We start from the raw sequence: 18,839 nt of genomic DNA, 5'->3' as shown, positions 1-18,839 counted from the left end.
GCGCAAATACCTCAGAAAACATTATATACAGGAAATTGCGTGTATCCTCAAAAGGCTCTTTAGTTTGCTATATATCTATGTGATATTTTAGATAGTACTCACCAATTCACATATTTCTTCTTACAGTAAAACTTATCTGAAACAATAAAAAAAGGATTACAAATATTTTATTTAAATATTTTCTTTCGTGCATGTACTTAACCTAGATGTGGCTATTTACTTTCTTTTAACTTTGTTAATTAAGTCTGTTTTTTATGGGGTGACATATTCGTTCAATCGAAAAAGCCCCTCAATAAAGAAAAAAACCGGCCAAGTGCGAGTCGGACTCGCGCACGGAGGGTCCCGCACCATTGTGACAATGTGTAGGGGTGAGAGATAGGTAAGGGATGGTACTCACAGCTAGTCCTTTGAATTGTCCAAATTACAGTGCACTGTTCACTCCTTTCACTCGCGTTTCGGGGCCCTTTGGTTTCGGAAGGCACACGCGACACTGAGGGTGCAGAACTTCACCCTTTCGAATTATTTTTGAAGAGTCCGGGACGCACACGCGCGATGTGTGTCAAGCTCGGAGCCAGATCGCATTCAGCCGAGCGTTCCCGAAAGATCGCCGTGAGTTATGATTTTGGGACGGGGAGGGTAGTTGGAAACTGCACATTGTCACATCCCCCCCCACTTAATCTCGAACAGTATGGCTTCAATTGGGATATATTTACTCTTTTTACAACATTATTTGAATTCGGCTTAATTAGCGCGGCTTGACCGTTTGTAATATTTTTAATTGTATATGGCCCTGACCACCGCGGACAAAACGCGGCGCATACTCCTCGATCGGCGTTTGTAAGCGGAAAACATTTCGCGAGTACTTGTTGCCCTACATTAAAAATATTGGCTCTCCTACGATTATTATAATAATGCTCTTGTCTCTCATGTGCAGCGTTTAACTTCCGAACTACTGTAGTTTGTACGTGGTTATGGGTCGAGTTACCTTCAGAAATTATTTTATCTAATTCCCACCTATTTTCTAAAGGACTTCTAATTTCCCGCCCGAGAAAAATAGATGATGGTGTACGATTTGAACTCTCATGGACTGCGGTGTTGAGAGCAAGCTGGAAATTAGGTAGCGACTCGTCCCATATAGATTTCGTTTTCCTACAATAAATATTTAACATTATACTCAAATTTCGATTTACGCGTTCCACTGCATTTGCCTGTGGGTAATACGGAGATATTTTAACGTCATTAATTCCCCAAACATGGCACATTTGTTTAAATACGTCGGCTGTGAAATGTGTTGCGTTATCAGATACGATAGTTCGCGGCGGTCCGTAATTCGCCCACACGAGCCTCGACAGCGCGCGCACGGTGTTAGCAGCGGTCGCCGCCCGTACTGCAATCAACTGAACCCACTTTGAGTAGCCGTCCAAAATAACCAAAATATATTTGTTTCCGTTCTTTGATATCGGAAATGGTCCTTTGTAATCTATATAAACTCTTTCCCAAGTTTCGGTAGGTACAGTTGATGTCATCAAACCAACCGGTTTCTTATTTAATGGTTTTGTCGTTTGACAAAGCAAACACGACCTTACGTACTCTTTAATATCCGTATACAAGTTCTTCCACCAAAAAATACTGGCTATTCTATTTAAGGTTTTTGTTATCCCTAGATGACCAGCTATATCTTGATCATGATAATAATTTAAAATTACATTTTTTAAATGAATAGGTAATACTATTCGCCATTTGTTTGTTTTCCCTAATTGCCGGCACAATAACTCGTTTTTAATTTTATATTTTGGAACCCTAGTCCCACCATTAATTTGAATAATTAAATCATTGCAAAATTTGTCGTTTACCTGGTGTCTTATAAGCGAATCATTAGTAACGGGGTATTCCTGAAGCGCGGAACAATTGACTTCATCCGTTCCTTCGTACATACGGCTCAAACAATCGGCTACGTTATTACTACTGCCCTTAATATGTTTAATATCAAATTTAAATCTGGACAGAAGAAGTATCCACCTCCCTAACTTTCCAATCTGTTTAGGATGTTCAAAAAGCCAAGATAATGCAGCATTATCGGTTTGAAGTTCAAACGGCGCGACTTCTAAATATTGTTTAAATTTAGTGACTCCGAATACGGCGGCGGCACACTCTAGTTCGTAGACCGTCTGGCGACGTTCGGCGCTCGACAGCGTGCGGCTCGCGTAACACACCGGCGCCAGGGCCCCGTCCACTTCCTGCTGAAGCACAGCTCCAAGAGCTGTTCCAGATGCATCACTTTGTAAAATAATTTTTTTTGAGAAGTCAGGAAACCTCAAAACGTTAGGTGAAACCAATTGCTGTTTTAATCGTGCGAATGCGTCAACCTGTTTAGGCCCCCAGATGTACTTGGCATCTTTTTTTTTTAACAAATTTAACGGTTCGGCAAGTTCCGAATATCGAGGAATAAATTTTGCATAGAAGCTAGTCATCCCCAAAAATGTTTTTAGCTGTTTTAAATTTTTCGGTTCCTGATAGTTTACAACGACACTTATTTTATCGGGGTCGACGGCTAAACCGGAATAACTAATATTATACCCTAAAAACTGTACCGACTCTTTACATAGTTTTAATTTTTTTGGGTTGACTGTTAACCCTGCTTTACCAAGTCTACTCAACACCTCGTCTAGGTGTTGCACGTGCGATTCCTTGTCTTTGGAAAAAACACAAATGTCGTCCACAAATGGGATTATATACTTGTATTTTATATCACCAAATATCATATCGACCACCCTGTTTAATGACTGCGGACTTACACAGAGCCCGAAAGGAACATATTTGTACTGAAATAACCCAAAGGGGCATATAAACGCTGTAACCGGCTTAGATTCGTCGCTTAACGGTATCTGATGAAATGAGCTGTTAAGATCAATTATTGAAAAATACCTAGCCCCGCCTAAATATTCTGATTCTGAAAACTGATTCAATCGACGGCATTGGATAACTGTCGTATACAATCTTCTTATTTACCGCCCTGTAATCGCAGCAAAGTCGCTTGCCACCACTGGCTTTGTCGATTAAAAATGCTGGTGACGCATATGGTGAACTCGATTTTTCAATGATACCTTTATCAAGAAGTTGTTTAATATGTGCCTCCATTTCCGCGGCTTTCGGCGGCGACAGCGGATAAAATCGTGAGCGAACCGGAACATTATCAATGAGTTTTATCTCATAGTTCAGGATGTTAGTTTTACCTAATTTTTCCGTTACGACTTCTTTGTGTTTTCCTAATAAATTTTCTATTTTACCTCCAATTTCCTCATCGTTTTGAATGCTGTTAAACTGTACTATATCTTGCTGCTCTTCATTTTTCAACAATGGTATTTTATAATGCGGCATAAAGTCAAATATCACGTATCCATAAAATGGATATGGGACTAGTTTTGTTTTGTTAATAAAATCGCATCCTAATATAACAGGTGCAATTAAACTCGGTGCTACTGTAAATTCAAATTTCCAAGTAAACTTATCAATTGAAATCAATACGGTTATAACTTCGGTAGCTGTAAAAACTTGTCGCCTAGCGGTAGTACATTGAATATTGCACCGCGACGTAACCACCTTACGACGACCTTTGAGTTTATCTGCTAAGTCCTGAGTAATAAATGACCGAAACGCGCCCGAGTCCACTAACGCGGTAAGAATATTATTACAAATAACTACTTGTAAGCATGGTTTATTGGTTTCCCTATAACTAATTATTTTGCCACCTTCTTGGACTACTGCGAGAGGAAGCTGACGGTGGATATCGTTGCTTACTCCCTGTTCGCGTTTCCCGCGTAATTTGACTGTGTCTGTAAACGTCTACGACGCTGTTCACAATCACGCCCGAAATGACCATAAGAATTGCATTCATAACAACGTGGGCCGCGCTGCGTTGTTTGAACCTGATTAGCAACCGATGTATTTGCGTTAGGCAAGCCCGACCCGCCGGCGGTGACCTCTCGCTCGCCCCCATGCGCTAACCGGTTCCCGCGCGAAAACGATGCACTCAACTCCCGTGCCGGTTGACCATATTGCCGATACGTATTACTACCAACATTTAACTGGTTCCGGTGATAAAAGTTATGCGAGTTTTGTGAATGCAATTTGTCTCGTAAAAGAGCGCCCTCGACCTCACTACTTATTTGCGCTAATTGCGACATGTCCTTTATGTCCATAGGGTTGCATTTAATGTAATAATATATCCTTGGAGAAATTCTACTTAATATAGTTTGCATTAACATTTCCTCTGACCAGCCCAGATTGAGCGCCTTCGCCACCGCAACTACAGAATGCGCAAACTCTAATAACGTTTCGGACTCATATTGATAACGCAAGCACATTTCATTTTTTAACGTTTCAATATGTATCGGAGATAAAACCTCGCTTAAAATCAGTATTTTAATATCTTGCCAATTATGTAACGCGGCTGCCCGACGGAACCACCAATCCGCCAGAAACCCAGTTGTCCTGGTCATTATCCAGGTCACATACTCTGACTGGGGAACTAGCTGGAGTTGAGTAATTTTATCGACGCTGATAATAAATTTAATAAGTTGTTTAGCCACCTTGCCATCACAAGTTGGTAACTCCGCGAGCATTTTTTGCAACACTTTTAACTTATTTTTATCGACTCGATTATGTTCACCTACCGCGTTCGCGGGTGACTCGACCTTTTGACCGTTAAGGCACGTCGATGGAGTATGCGACATTTTTTCTGTTTCAATCGTATTAATTCGTTTCTTTAACTCTGATATTTGATTATTTTGCGACTCAATCTTTTCCTGTAATTGTCTAATAGCCGGATTCAAATTTTCCAAATTTAACGACTTAAAATATTTAAACATGTCCGACACTCGAGTAACGGTTTTTTCTTCTGTGTCGGACATTTTGTTACCGATACGTACTAATTAATGCCAAACAAGAAAATATTAGACCTAATTCGGGGTTTCGCAACCTCCACCAATTGTGACAATGTGTAGGGGTGAGAGATAGGTAAGGGATGGTACTCACAGCTAGTCCTTTGAATTGTCCAAATTACAGTGCACTGTTCACTCCTTTCACTCGCGTTTCGGGGCCCTTTGGTTTCGGAAGGCACACGCGACACTGAGGGTGCAGAACTTCACCCTTTCGAATTATTTTTGAAGAGTCCGGGACGCACACGCGCGATGTGTGTCAAGCTCGGAGCCAGATCGCATTCAGCCGAGCGTTCCCGAAAGATCGCCGTGAGTTATGATTTTGGGACGGGGAGGGTAGTTGGAAACTGCACATTGTCACACCATCAACAAAAAATAGAGCAAAGCAAGCAAAAAAACGGTCACCCACCCAAGTACTGACCCCGCCCGACGTTGCTTAACTTCGGTCAAAAATCACGTTTGTTGTATGGGAGCCCCACTTAAATCTTAATTTTATTCTGTTTTTAGTATTTGTTGTTATAGCGGCAACAGAAATACATCATCTGTGAAAATTTCAACTGTCTAGCTATCACGGTTCGTGAGATACAGCCTGGTGACAGACGGACGGACGGACGGACGGACGGACGGACAGCGGAGTCTTAGTAATATGGTCCCGTTTTTACCCTTTGGGTACGGAACCCTAAAAAAAAAAGATTAAATAAATAAATACATATGCGCAAAACATCGTTCCAATATCATTAAGGTAATTAAAAGCAATACATTAAGCGAAAATTCCAAAAGTTATTTAATTACACCCGGAATAAAGTCGTAATTGCGCTTTGTTCTACAATTAGGTCTAAGTGTTATGACCAGGCCTCGGAGTTTTTTTAGCACGGTAAGACTAAGGAGAGCTATGGAGTCTTTGTTAACATTAAAATTAAGTTCATACTCATACTCATCCTCATTAATTAAGTACAAGTAAATTATGTACAGCTCTAGACCTAATAAATATCAGCGATCATCACAATAACGAAATACGTAACTATATATTCATGACATAATGTGACATCTGATTTACTCATACACATATTTAGAACTTTCACACACAGTGCTTTATATAACTGCTTGATCGGTATTATACTCTAACTCTTCATAGGGTTCTATCCAGCGCTGTATAAACGAAGAACGTTGGCGAGATTTTGTATTGTGTAGAATGCTGTTGACATGCTTTAATATAAAAGTGTGTCTTAATTGCGTGAGATGTACGTCACAAGACACACACATTACTACACATTTTTCGTGATCGTATATAAGATCTTTGTACGGTTCAATCCAGTGCAAAATTTCAGATATTTGTGGATCCGTCATAATGAAATCAGCAATTTATTCCGAAATTTGCCTTAAATGAATATATTGAAGTAACAAATCATACGTCTTAATATGTTGATACATGACATATGATGTCATTAAGTGCATTATCTAAAGCGGCCAGTGACAACGTATAGTTCCTTATCTTAACAGTAATTATAGTATGTAGGTACGTTAAGTACTTAAATAAAATATTGGAGCGATGACACTGCAATATGGGTAATAGAATAATATTAACATACACATATACATATTATTACTTTTTTATAATATAACATTTAATTAAATATATGTAAACAGAATTAATTACATATAAGTAGTCTAAGTATTTATAAAACGATTCGGACGAACTTAATTAATGAGGATGAGTATGAGTATGAATTTAATTTTAATGTTAACAAAGACTCCATAGCTCTCCTTAGTCTTACCGTGCTAAAAATACTCCGAGGCCTGGTTATGACATCCACCAATCTTGCAAATAAATTTCCAATTATACTTTAAAACGTAATCTTAGTACATTTCCTTGCCTACTTTTCAAAATTTATACGTTTAATCACGAGCTAATCCTAAAGGCGTAATAGTTCAAGTTAACCGCCGACCCGGTTTATAAAAAGCCAAGAGCTTTTTATAAACTGAGTGCCGGAACTTAATAATTCTTGGGGTTTTGTTACATTGGTAATTTGCGGTAAATGTGTCTGCTGTGTTTTCTGATTTATGATCACGACTATAACGACGCGGCCACCTGAGCTGACAAATTTAATAGCCGGTAAAAAATATTTGAGCTTTTTTAGAAATTCTTTTTTTTTCTTTTTAGACGTGTGTTTGACTACTGAGCATTGACTTATATCTCAGGACTGGCCTTACGTGCACTAAAAATGGTACTAGTCCAACGGTGTCACTCACGAATTCGAGCCAATCGTGTAGTCTAACGCGACCAGTTGCGACCAATCGTGCGGCCGCGCGCGCGTGAGGCGAACTCAGCGTTTTCACACCGCTGTACTGGCCCCATTCATGCTCCATTCTTATTGCTCGGCTAGTCCTGAGATATATAATATGTCAATGCTACTGACTCGATCTGATCGATCGTATGATGGAGCTTTTTACAAACTTTTATTTACTTTCACCTGACCGTTGTCTGTCTGTAATCAAATCTTGCAAGTTAAATTTGATCCACTTCCCGGTTTCCTATTGAGCTGAAATTTTGTATACACATGTAAGTCGGGTGACAATGGAATATTATGGTACCATCGATCTGATCTGATGATGGAAACAGGAGGTGGCCATAGGAACTCTGTGATGAAACAACGCAACCTAATTGTGTTAGGGGTTTTTAAAATTGTTTCGATGAGTATTAGTCGTCTGTCGTAAGAAAAGTACAGTCAGCGATAAAAGCTTGTACCAAAACTGATTTTTTTGCCAAAAACTTATTTTTTTATGCATAGTAGATTCTGCACTACTTGTTGTATAATTTTGCCTCAGTAATCTTTACCTAATACAACAAGAACCCATAGAACGCAGAAACCCTTAGGGCTTAGATGTCGCACTGTTTGAAGGCTAGTAATTTGTTTACTCCTACAAGTTTTAATCATTCAACTTCTGAACTGGAATTGCTTTAAGTCTGAAGTAATTTACGTTTGATATTGACTTGGACGTTTGCAGTTTCGAATAAATGACGAAAAATAAGTGATAGCTGCGTTTTTGCCAATTTAGGTACAATTTATATTACAGGACTCTATGTAGGTAGGTATATAATAATTACTTTAATCTACCTAAACCCTACGTATTTAAATACCTATCAATAGTCACACAAGCAGACCATGTTGGCGAACAAAAACAGAATAAACAAGCAACAACGGTTGCACTCCGGGAGTGCCGATAGAAGTGAAACTCACCTCACTATGTTACCGACGCCCGGTAACACAATACATACGTTTAGCGGAGGTATTCTATTTATTTATTATATATTATTATCATTCTCAAATAAGATCACACTTTTTCATTGACATGTTTATTTACATACTGCCATGACAACGTCAAATTATTTGAACATAGGTAAAGAGTCTTGAAAAGGAGTCCGCAACATAAATGTCAAATAACATTGAGTTTTTCTTTATTGATTTAAATGCCATTTAAATTATGAGTGGCCACCTTACGGGGCTTACGGTCACGTGATCGCCTTACGCTGTCTCGAGTTTATCATTTTTTCCCCACCTCAAAAAGTGCCCAGCGTCGCTAAAGAAATGTTCACTTAAAAAAAATGGAATTGTGACCACGTTTATTTGATTAGTACTACGTACTTACGTTAATTAGAAACCCTTTTCTTTATGATAAGTAGCATGCATATAATAGCAGTTTATGTGACTGCTATATAACGAAAGGCATTAAAATAAGAGTGTGGGTTTCACGTAAGATCACGCGAGTGTTTAATGCCTAATTATGTACAGTTACATAATACGAACACTTCTTTATCTACGCACTTATTATAAGGTTTCTATGTGTAGGTTACGACCTCCATTGCGGCATTGATCACAGTGTTTGCAATTGATATTTCATTCGGTTAAAACATCATCTGGACTGATATCAGAATTAAAGCTAATTCCTTTGTTTTTCAGAGGTGTTAGAAATGTGTACCTATTTCATTATAAAATCGAATTTGACTTTATTATTACGCAATTTTCATAGATAAGATTTTTTTTTCTAATTGTTATAGATTACATGATTTATACAATAAAAGAAATATTTAGAGAATCAAAAAATGACCTGGCAATCATAACCCAAGATTTATTCAATTATTATCTGTGTAAATGGAAATGGATATTTAATTGGTAAGGCGAACCCAATTAACCCTTAGTATGTCTCAGTGCTTAGACATACAAAGGGTCGTAACAAAACCTATCGTTTTAACAAATTACGTATCAGTGGCGTAGGTACTATTTCCCGCTGCCATAGAAAGGTTAGTAAGTATTTGGTCAATTATTACAGGTATTATTAAGTTTCATGATACCCTTACATGAGTTACACCTTCGCAACATTCCACACACATTCAAACTGAACTACAATCCATGTAAACAAGATACCTTAAAGGAAATATTTGGCAAGTAAACAATGCTGCCGGTCTGAAGATAGGTATCATACATGCGTGCTTAGATTTCACTTAGGCTCCCGATGAGAACTAAGGCTGTGAGGACTGTGAGCTGAGTATACCTAGTATGATCCCCTATAGGTACATATAGCTAGTCGAGTGCAGATAGTGTACCTAATTGAAATGGTTATAAAACTAACATTTGACAGTAACTTTATACGCGTGGAACTTCTTAAAATGGCATTTCCATACAAACTTACTCCCCTCCCTTTCCATACAAACCTTTGGCCTTTTAGAGGATAATTACCCAGATCAATTATGTTAATTTTAAAGTGACAAGTAATACTCATTTTGCACGATTGAATATCAAACATCTAAACTTCTACATTGCATATAGGTATCAATGGGCGTTTTTTGTTTTGTTGTTCCCTACACTTTTTTTTTAAATTTGGGATTTTTTATGTTATTTCTACTCAGAATCACTAGCTCTTTCTATCCTAATAGAGAAGAATTTCCATACATTTTTCGATCTTTCCATTCCGCGACCGCCATACAAAGTCTATGAAAAATGGTGACGTAATGGAAATAAAAACCTTAGAATACTTTTTTTCTCCTATTAGGATAGAAAGAGCTCGTGATTCTGACCGCGTAGCCAACCTGCCAATCGCTTTCGCTCCGTAGTGAACGAAACGCAACTGTCTTCGTCGCACTAATATGGGAGAGTGACAGAGAGACACAAAGCGTTTCGTTGTCGAAGCGATAGCGATTGTCAGCTTGGCTAGGCCGGCTGAGTAGAAATAACATAAAAAATCCCAAATTTGAAAAAAAAAGTGTAGGGGACAACAAAAAAAAACGCCCCAATACGAATATTTGAGCTTTCATTCAATTCAAAGTAGGTTTCACATCAGGCTCCCAAGTCCCAACACATTGTTAGTGAGACCCTAGTGTGAGCCGCAGCCTGTTTGTGTGGAATAAGAACTATTGTCTCTAAAATGGTTAAACGTGTTGTAAATTGTAGACAGGCGTTCTTACTGTATGTCTAAATAATAATAAAAACTTAGTTTGTGAAACTTATTTTTTTCTTAGTCTTAATACTCTTAATACCTGAAGGGTACCAAACGGGTCCTTATTGAGCCTCTGCTATTCGTCCGTCCATCCTTATCTGTCTACGGGTTGATATTGATGGACCGTAAAAAGTAAAGACAGTTGAATTTTAACTGTTTGTATTTTTATTACCGCTAAAACAATAGATAGGTAGGTAATATTTTTTTTAAAGAAGGCCCTCATTTAAGAGTTATAAGACACAAGATTTCTCAGACTTGTTTCGAAGGTACGGAATCCTTCCGTCCGCACCTTAGAAACGCGTACTTATTAAATTTTTATGACACAAAGTAGGTATACCAACCTAACTTGCGTCATCAAAATTAAATAGGTACCTACTCACTTTGGAGACATGCGTCTCATATTTATTAACGAAAACAAACATTATTATAATATTTAAAACTTTCGCGTTTTGAACACATATTAACTCACATTTATACGGGTCTAACGCGAAATTTATTCACATGCCTTTATTTACCGACGTTTCGACACAGGTTTCACTGGTCATGGTCGCGGCTAACTGATGTCCCAGCAAAATGTCAAAACAGAGATTTGTGCAACTACCCGACGAAAAGTTTGGGGTAGACATCACATTTTCAAACCACCCACTAAATAAATTATAAATTTCGCGTTAGACCCGTCTATAGATGTGAGTTAATACAAACGTTATTGTTGAAAACAGTAAGTAGGTAATTTTAAAGGAAATTTAATTACATTGGTAAAATTAAAATTTAACACATAAAGTATACTAAGTACGTAATTTACATTCACAGTATTGATACCGATATCCTTCAACTAAATAGAAATTTTATTTTTATAATTAAAAACTGAAGAGTCTTAATTCTCAATTATGACGAGATTCTATTCAATCAGAACGTCAAAAGAATTAAACGATATTCTAAGAAATGAAGTATTTTTTAATCTATAAAAAAATAAGAAAGGGATAAAACATAAATTAACTAATTGAGGCTTGTGAAGTTTTATGAATTAGGATTAAATAGTACATATTAAGATTTATATGTACATAAAGTAATATTTTTGTTAGCTTATGATACGTTAGCCCAATACCTTTTGTTTTTTTTTTAGGTAAGTAACAAAAATACCTAAACTACTTATGTTTATGTGTATAGCTTATTTTAGACGTCATTCAATTCTGGAGATATATCCTCTCGTCATCTTGAAACACGTGCTTCAAAGGTACAAAGAGGTACGACCCCAATATTGTCACAGTTGTTATTGACGTGTCTTACCTTCGTTACATCAACTGTATACAATCAACCACGAAGATTTAAACGGGACATCTAAGGGCTCAGCCACGCGAGAATTGCAGAAACGATACAAGATTATATTTCGATTTGATCAACATAGTTACTATAACAAGGACTATAATTTGATATTTTTTTCGACTGCCGGAAAAAGTGCTCCAGAATTTGCTTCAAAATTCTAAATTTAAAATTTTGTTTTCAGAATTATTATAAATGTATGTATGTATGTGGATATTATGCCGATCTAAAGTTGATCATCACTACTATTATATTTTAACACTTAAATGAAGTTGTGATATAGTTTTAATGTACGTACTGTCGAGCGCAATTACCCAGTGGGGAGCAGAGTAGGCACATTTTATGGTATCTTTAACCTCATATTATGGCATACCTTTTGGGCGTTTTTTTTTTGTTGTCCCCTACACTTTTTTTTCAAATTTGAGATTTTTTATGTTATTTCTACTCAGAATCACGAGCTCTTTCTATCCTAATAGGAGAAGAAAAGTGTCCCAAAATGTCCATACATTTTCCGATCTTTCCATTCCGCGACCGCCATACAAAGTCTATGAAAAATGGTGACGTAATGGAAATAAAAACCTTAGGACACTTTTTTTCTCTTATTAGGATAGAAAGAGCTCGTGATTCTGAGTAGAAATAACATAAAAAATACCAAATTTGAAAAAAAGTGTAGGGGACAACAGAAAAAAAACGCCCTTTTACAAATTGTATAGATATTAATTTCTGTCAAATTATTTTTTATTCTAAAATGGATGAATTTAAAAACAAGCGCTTTAAATGTATGATTCGGTACTTTTTTTGTAGATTCTACCTCTATAATGTAGATTGGGATCTAAATATTTTTGCTACTCGTGGTTTACTGTACAAAGTAATCTATTTAAGTAATATCGAATATCCAACATACTTTTTCCTTATTCCGAAAGAGCCCTGATTTATGTCTTTTCGAAGTTAGGAAAACTTCTGAGCTTATCTTTCGCGACACGTATCATTTACTTACACATTGGTTAATCGAATGCCAGATTAGTATTCGAGTAATAATTTAAGAGATTTGTATAGGTATCTAAAAAATAATATTTGTACACGTACAATTTGGAATGGAAATTTATATACCTATAGGACGATACGGGAAAAGGTGTAGAGCCCTGCTTTTTAAATACAGTTTTATTATATTATATTATATAGCCCTTTATTCTGAACATATTTGTTGATTTTAGTAGTAATTTTAGTTTTGAATATTTATATGAAGTCTCTTAGTTCAGTGTGCCTGTCGGCAAAGGCCTCCTCCAACTCCCTCCAGTATTTCCTCTCTCTTGCCACCCATGTCCAGAGTGGTCCCACTGTGAGTATAATTTCGTCTTCCCATCGTGTTAATTGAGTGCCTTTCGATCTTGACCCATCTGTGGGGCGCCACATGAGAATTATTTGGCTCCACTTCTCTGTCTTGCATCTTATAGTGTGGCCTGCCCATCTCCATTTTTGCTTGTCTATGTGGGTGAGGATGTCTGCTACTTTTGTTCTGGTTCTTATGTCAGAGTTGCGGTTTTTATCCTGTAATTTTATACCGAGCATGCTCCTCTCCATCGCTCTCTGGCACTTCGCTAGTTTATCTCGTTGTTTTTTAGTAAGAGACCAAGTTTCGCAGCCATAGGTTAGACATGGAAGGACACATGTGTTGAAGGTTTTGCTTTTTATCCTTATACCTAGGTTTGTTTTTCATGATTTCTTTGAGTGACCAGTATTTGCTCCAGCCGGACGCTATTCTTTTTTCGATTTCTTTATCCATTTGGTCCTTGAAAGATATTATTTGGCCTAGGTATACATACTCTTCTACGTAGTCTAGAATGTATCCATTGACTGCTATTTCTTGCCTCTTAGAATTTGTGATCAATTTAGTCTTGTCTGAGTTAAGCTCCAGTCCCACTATCTTGCTCTGTTTTGCTAGATCTATTAGCATGCGTTCTAGTTCTTTTGGGTTATCCTCAAACAAGACTATGTCGTCGGCAAACCTTAGGTGGCTTAGACGTGTGCCATTTATGTTGAGGCCAAGGTGTTCCCATTCGAGGGTCCTGAAAATTTGTTCCAAAACAGCGGAGAATAACTTTGGTGATAGTGGGTCACCTTGCCTGACACCTCTTTGTATAGGGAAGTTTTTGCCAGTTGATTCTAATCTAATTCTGCTTTTGCTGATGGTATATATCCTTCTGATAATTTCCACGTATACTTCGTGTACTCCTTGTTGTTTCAGGCTTGTCCATATAAAGGTGTGATTAAGGCTATCGAACGCTTTCGAGTAGTCGATAAATGCTATAAACAAAGGCTTTCGGAACTCTCTATACTTTTGAATAACTTGTTTTACTGTATGGATATGATCAATAATTGTACTATAGTCTCTCCTAAATCCAGCCTGTTCGATTGGTTGGCATTCATCTAGTGTTCTTGATATTCTTTCTAGTAACACCTTAGCAAAAACTTTGTATATGTTTGACATGAGGCTTATTGGCCGGTAGTTGCTGATATTGTCTTTTGCACCTTTTTTGTGGATCAAGATGATGTCTGATAAAGTCTGATTCTCCCCATAGGTTTGGGATTATCCCCGTTCTTAGAATTTCGTTAAATACCACTGTTAGGATTTGGCTTAGTTCTTCAACTGTTCCTCTCATAAGTGCATTGGGTATTTTATCCGGTCCTGGGGATTTATCTAGCTTCTGGGAGTTTATTGCCTTTTTGACCTCATCTACAAGTATAGGTGGTACCGCATCGCTTTCATGCAGTGGAAAGGATCCAGCCAACGGTTCAACGTTAACTTGCTCTGGGCTTGAACTTTCTTTACTGTATAGGGCTTGATAGTACTCAGTTGCTACTTTCTGGATTTCTGTTCGGTTAGTGAGATTTGTCTCTGCCTTTTTCAGTTTAGGAATCCATTCCTTTCCTTTTTCTCTTAACTCTTTTAGCGCTTTCTTAGTACCACCTGTATTTATTATATGCTCCTCTATAGTTCTTAGTCTTTTTAACTTCCTGTCATTCCTCATTTTTTTTCTTATTGTTTTGCTGAGATTAGCTATCTTCTTTCTGTTTTCCCTATTCTTTTCTGAGATGATCGCTTTTCTTTCTTCCATGAGTTTAATTGTAGTCTCACTTAGTTCGTGTGTTTTAGTCTTATTTGTATTCATATTGGTTAATTGTGTCAGATTTTTTTCCACTTCTCTATACTTTTCTGCTAGTGGCCTGGTAGATTCTACAATTTCAGTTAGAGATTTAAGGTTAATTGGTCCCAGTTCAGTCAGGTTCTTATTTATAAAAGTTGTTTTGTTGATAAAGCTTTTTCTTGAGCTTTTGGGTGGGCAATAGTTCATACAGCAGCGTACCATGCGGTGGTTAGTGTTAAAGTTGAGATTTTGAATTATACTAGTGTCGCTAAACTGTTTGGCGTTGTTTGATAAAATAAAGTCAATTTCATTTTTAGTTCTGCCATCTGGGGAAACCCAAGTCCACTTGCTTTTTTGTTTTTTATTGAACATGGAGTTCATTAATGTTAAATTGTTTTCATGTAGGAAGCCAATCAATTTGTGGCCATTGATACTTCTTTTACCATAACCAAAGTTTCCCATGATTGACTCTTCTCCTTCTTGTCTAGGACCCACCTGTGCGTTGAAATCTCCCATGACAACCAGGTTGTTGTGAGAGTATTTATTTACTTCTTCTGTTAGGGCATTGTAGAAAAATTCAATTTCATACTTGCTAGCTTGCTGTGTAGGAGCGTACACCTGGATTATTGTCAGCTCTTTTCTATTACCAGGTATTTTCATACGGAGTATTCCGAGACGGTTTGATATTCCTATGAAGTCCAGGATCTTGTTTTTATGCTTTGACTTTACTAGGAATCCTACTCCATGGTAACCGGCCGTGCCTTTGTGGTACATTATGTAGTTGGTGCGTTCATCGATTCCTTCTCCGTCTCTTCTCATCTCGCTGATGCCCAGTATGTCCCACCTTATATTGGTGAGAGCATATTCAAGTTCCTGTAAACTTTCTTCTGTCCTTAGTGTTCGGGTGTTTAGTGTGCATATATGTACGGTATCTTTCTTGTTTGGTGTTAGGTTATTTGGATGGGTTGCAGTTGGTGAATACTTGTTGCTTTTTTCCAGTGGAATGTTTCCAATTGTTGTTGACAATGGATATGGAGGGTGATGGTCTCTAACCCCACGGTGACCAGCCGGGTTGGGGAGTTTTAAACATGTTGCTTTAGATTTTGTTATAGCTTTTTTCTTGTTATGATTCCTGTTTTGTGTTGTGTTGGCTAGGGTGCTGTCCAGTTTTTTGAAGATTCCAGTGCTGGTAATTGTGGCTTGCTGCGTTTTTCGACAAAATTTAGAATACTTGGCTTTAGTGTTGCTTTTTCTGTTGTTTGTGGCATTGACGGCTCTTCAATCGGTCCGTTATTGGGTGCAGTGGTTTTCTTCTGCGCTGATGAGTTGGGTGACTTCGACTCTTCCCGTTTCCTTTTTTCTCGAGTGCTTTCTTTTGGTTTTTTCACAACTAATTTATCATGCACCAGGAATGCGATATTACCCTTCTTTTATTCCTCTTCTACTTTTGGCTGTAGTTGCTTCCTTTTTTCTAGCACCTCTTTGGAGTAGTCTTCCTTAATGTAAACACCTTCAGGAAGTTTAGATTTATTTTTTAGGATCAGGTGTTTTTTCCATACCGTTGAGAAGGAGACTACGACAGGACGGTTGTTGTTGCTAGTCCATTTTCCAATTCTGTAAATGTTATTAATTTCGTGACTTTCTATATAGATTTCCATTTCTATTATGATATCCTTAATGTAATCTACAAGTTCAGTTTCACTTTTTCCCAATTCACTTATTCCAAAAAATATTAAGTTATTTTTTCGTTTCTCCTTGTCGATGTTGCCGAGTTTCTGTTCTAATTCTGTTACTTTGTTTTTAAGGACCTTGTTTTCTTCAGTGATTGCCTTTACTTTTTCGTCTAGCGCTTCCATGACGTTTTGTGTAACCGTTGTTGTTATGAGTAATGTTTGTTTCTCCAATTTTTCATCCAGTTTGCTGTCAAGTTTTGACAGCAATAGGTCTATGCTGGCTTCATCCATTTTTCGCAGATTGGTGGGTATTTTTTTCTCTAGTACTGGCAACACTTTATAACTGTCAATGTCAATTAACGTCAGGTTGGTAGTTCTAGTTATGTTGACATCCGGGAATGCAACCTTTTTTAGGTTATGATGCACACAAGTTTTGCACCATTTTCACTTGAAATATGTTAGTTCCGCACTGTTTTCACTTTTTTGAACGTTTTTCTTGGTTCATCCCTTATGAAAAGTTATGATAAACACTTGTACGCCGTGATTTTGCACTGATATTTAATAATGTTCTCGGAGGTCATTGTCGTACGTGTTTTCGTTATGGCGGCGGAACCGGAAGCGGAAATACAGTTAACATATATGAAATTATGAATATACCAACGTGAAGGAAGACCGTCGTGTCGTATCAGACTGTCAAGGAAAAGGCCAAAAAAAGAAATACCAGCCAGCCTATTATGGATAGCTTTATCCATCTTTATCCACGTGATAAAATAACTGTCACTGTTTAACACCGTGGGAAAGAAAGTGACGGACACCGTTTTATCACGCTGTCACGTAGACAAGAACGACCATCATATCCGTACTGGAGATTGCTTCACCGACGAGAGCACACATCTTAAGTTTCTGATGATGATGATAATAATAACATTATAAACATTATAAAATATAAACATTATAACATATAAACATTATAACATTATAAAATCTTTATCGGGTCATAAAACCTATGGCCAACTACCCTGGACTTACCCTATATGTAAGTAGGTATAACTCGTTTAAGCATGGACGGATCAAGCGGTAGATAGAAATACGAACAACTGTAGACGTGCCGTATGCACTGTGCAGTGTGCATATCAAATAGTTGCTCACGTTGCGGGAACCTAGGTCACAAAATATATAAAAAAAATCTAGGCAAGTGTATAAAATTGAGCGATATATATTTATCCAGAATTGTAAATTTAATTTATTTTACAACAAATTAAAGCGCAGTAAAAGTTATGTCAAATGGAAACACTAAAATGTAGAGTTTTTAAAGAAGGTAATACTTAAATTTAAAGAATTTTAACTTATCTCATTATTTAAAGATCATCATCAGAAAAACTTGAAGTAAGTATTCCGAGCTTTGGGTCTTAATAAACAGACGTTATTTAAAACTGATCCGTGTAAATTCTTCAGGCAATATTTACAAAGCCATTTCTAAAGGTAAATTTATTTAAATATTCCTTGATATCGGCCGTTTGAGATTTTTATAGCTTGAAGGGGAGTAATCGGGTAATAAAAGCGGTTTACATCCATTGATTTTACCGCTGCGAAGAGCGTAAACAACAAAGGAGGCTCTTTAACACCGTAATGAAATAATTTGACTTTTATGTGTTGTGAAGTGTCTTTATACCCATCTTAATAATCAAGTACCTACCTATAAAACTCTTGACTGACAGTGTAGGAGTGTAGGCCAGCCGTTGCCTCGGATTTAGAAGACATTGAGTCGTCTTTGCCGGAAATGTACCTACTAACATATTGCATTTTTGGCAGCAGCTCATGCACGAGAGGGCTTTAGTCTCCCTCTCCACGCTGGCTTTAGCGGATCGGGAACTTCACATACCTAGGTAGGTACATGTTTGAATTTTTTAGCGAAAGTACGCAGGTTTCCTCACGATATTTTCCTCCACCGAAAAGCGACTGGTACAAATCAAATGATATTTCGTTTAGTACATAATTCCAAAAAACTATTTAATTGATACGAGAAGGGGTTCGAGCTCCGGATTGAAAGTAGCAAAAGTTTTACCGCTGGGTTACTAAGCGCTCCAATTTACAATTAGTTAATATACTGGAACGTGTATCGACTTTGTTAGATATTAAACATTCATTTAAATTAATTCGAATTCAATACCTACCGCACGGATCCATTCCAGCATATGATATAGTAATTATAATATTACATCAATGCATATATTATCATATACGTATTTATTAATTCAACTGATGTCTAA

General features: G+C 37.3%; 2 protein-coding genes across 2 annotated transcripts in view; both read right to left on the bottom strand.

Moving 5' to 3' along the window:
* Positions 1 to 18,839, bottom strand: part of LOC134653486 (uncharacterized) — a 284,313-nt gene that overhangs the window by 198,980 nt on the left and 66,494 nt on the right. The window contains exon 2 of the mRNA XM_063508855.1: positions 103 to 136. The gene's annotated coding sequence lies outside the window, so the exon portion shown is untranslated. The remainder of the gene's footprint in view (positions 1 to 102; positions 137 to 18,839) is intronic.
* On the bottom strand, positions 1,187 to 3,378 carry LOC134653711 (uncharacterized). The gene is made up of 4 exons (XM_063509104.1): positions 3,010 to 3,378; positions 2,645 to 2,822; positions 2,029 to 2,260; positions 1,187 to 1,208 (listed from the first exon to the last, which is right to left on the bottom strand). Exons 1-4 carry the CDS (start codon positions 3,376 to 3,378, stop codon positions 1,187 to 1,189), a joined length of 801 nt encoding a protein of 266 aa, XP_063365174.1.

Source organism: Cydia amplana, chromosome 13, assembly GCF_948474715.1.
Source record: "Cydia amplana chromosome 13, ilCydAmpl1.1, whole genome shotgun sequence".
Lineage (NCBI taxonomy): Eukaryota > Metazoa > Arthropoda > Insecta > Lepidoptera > Tortricidae > Cydia > Cydia amplana.
The sequence above is the reverse complement of the archived record's forward strand: the minus strand, read 5'-3'. Positions and strand labels throughout refer to the sequence as shown.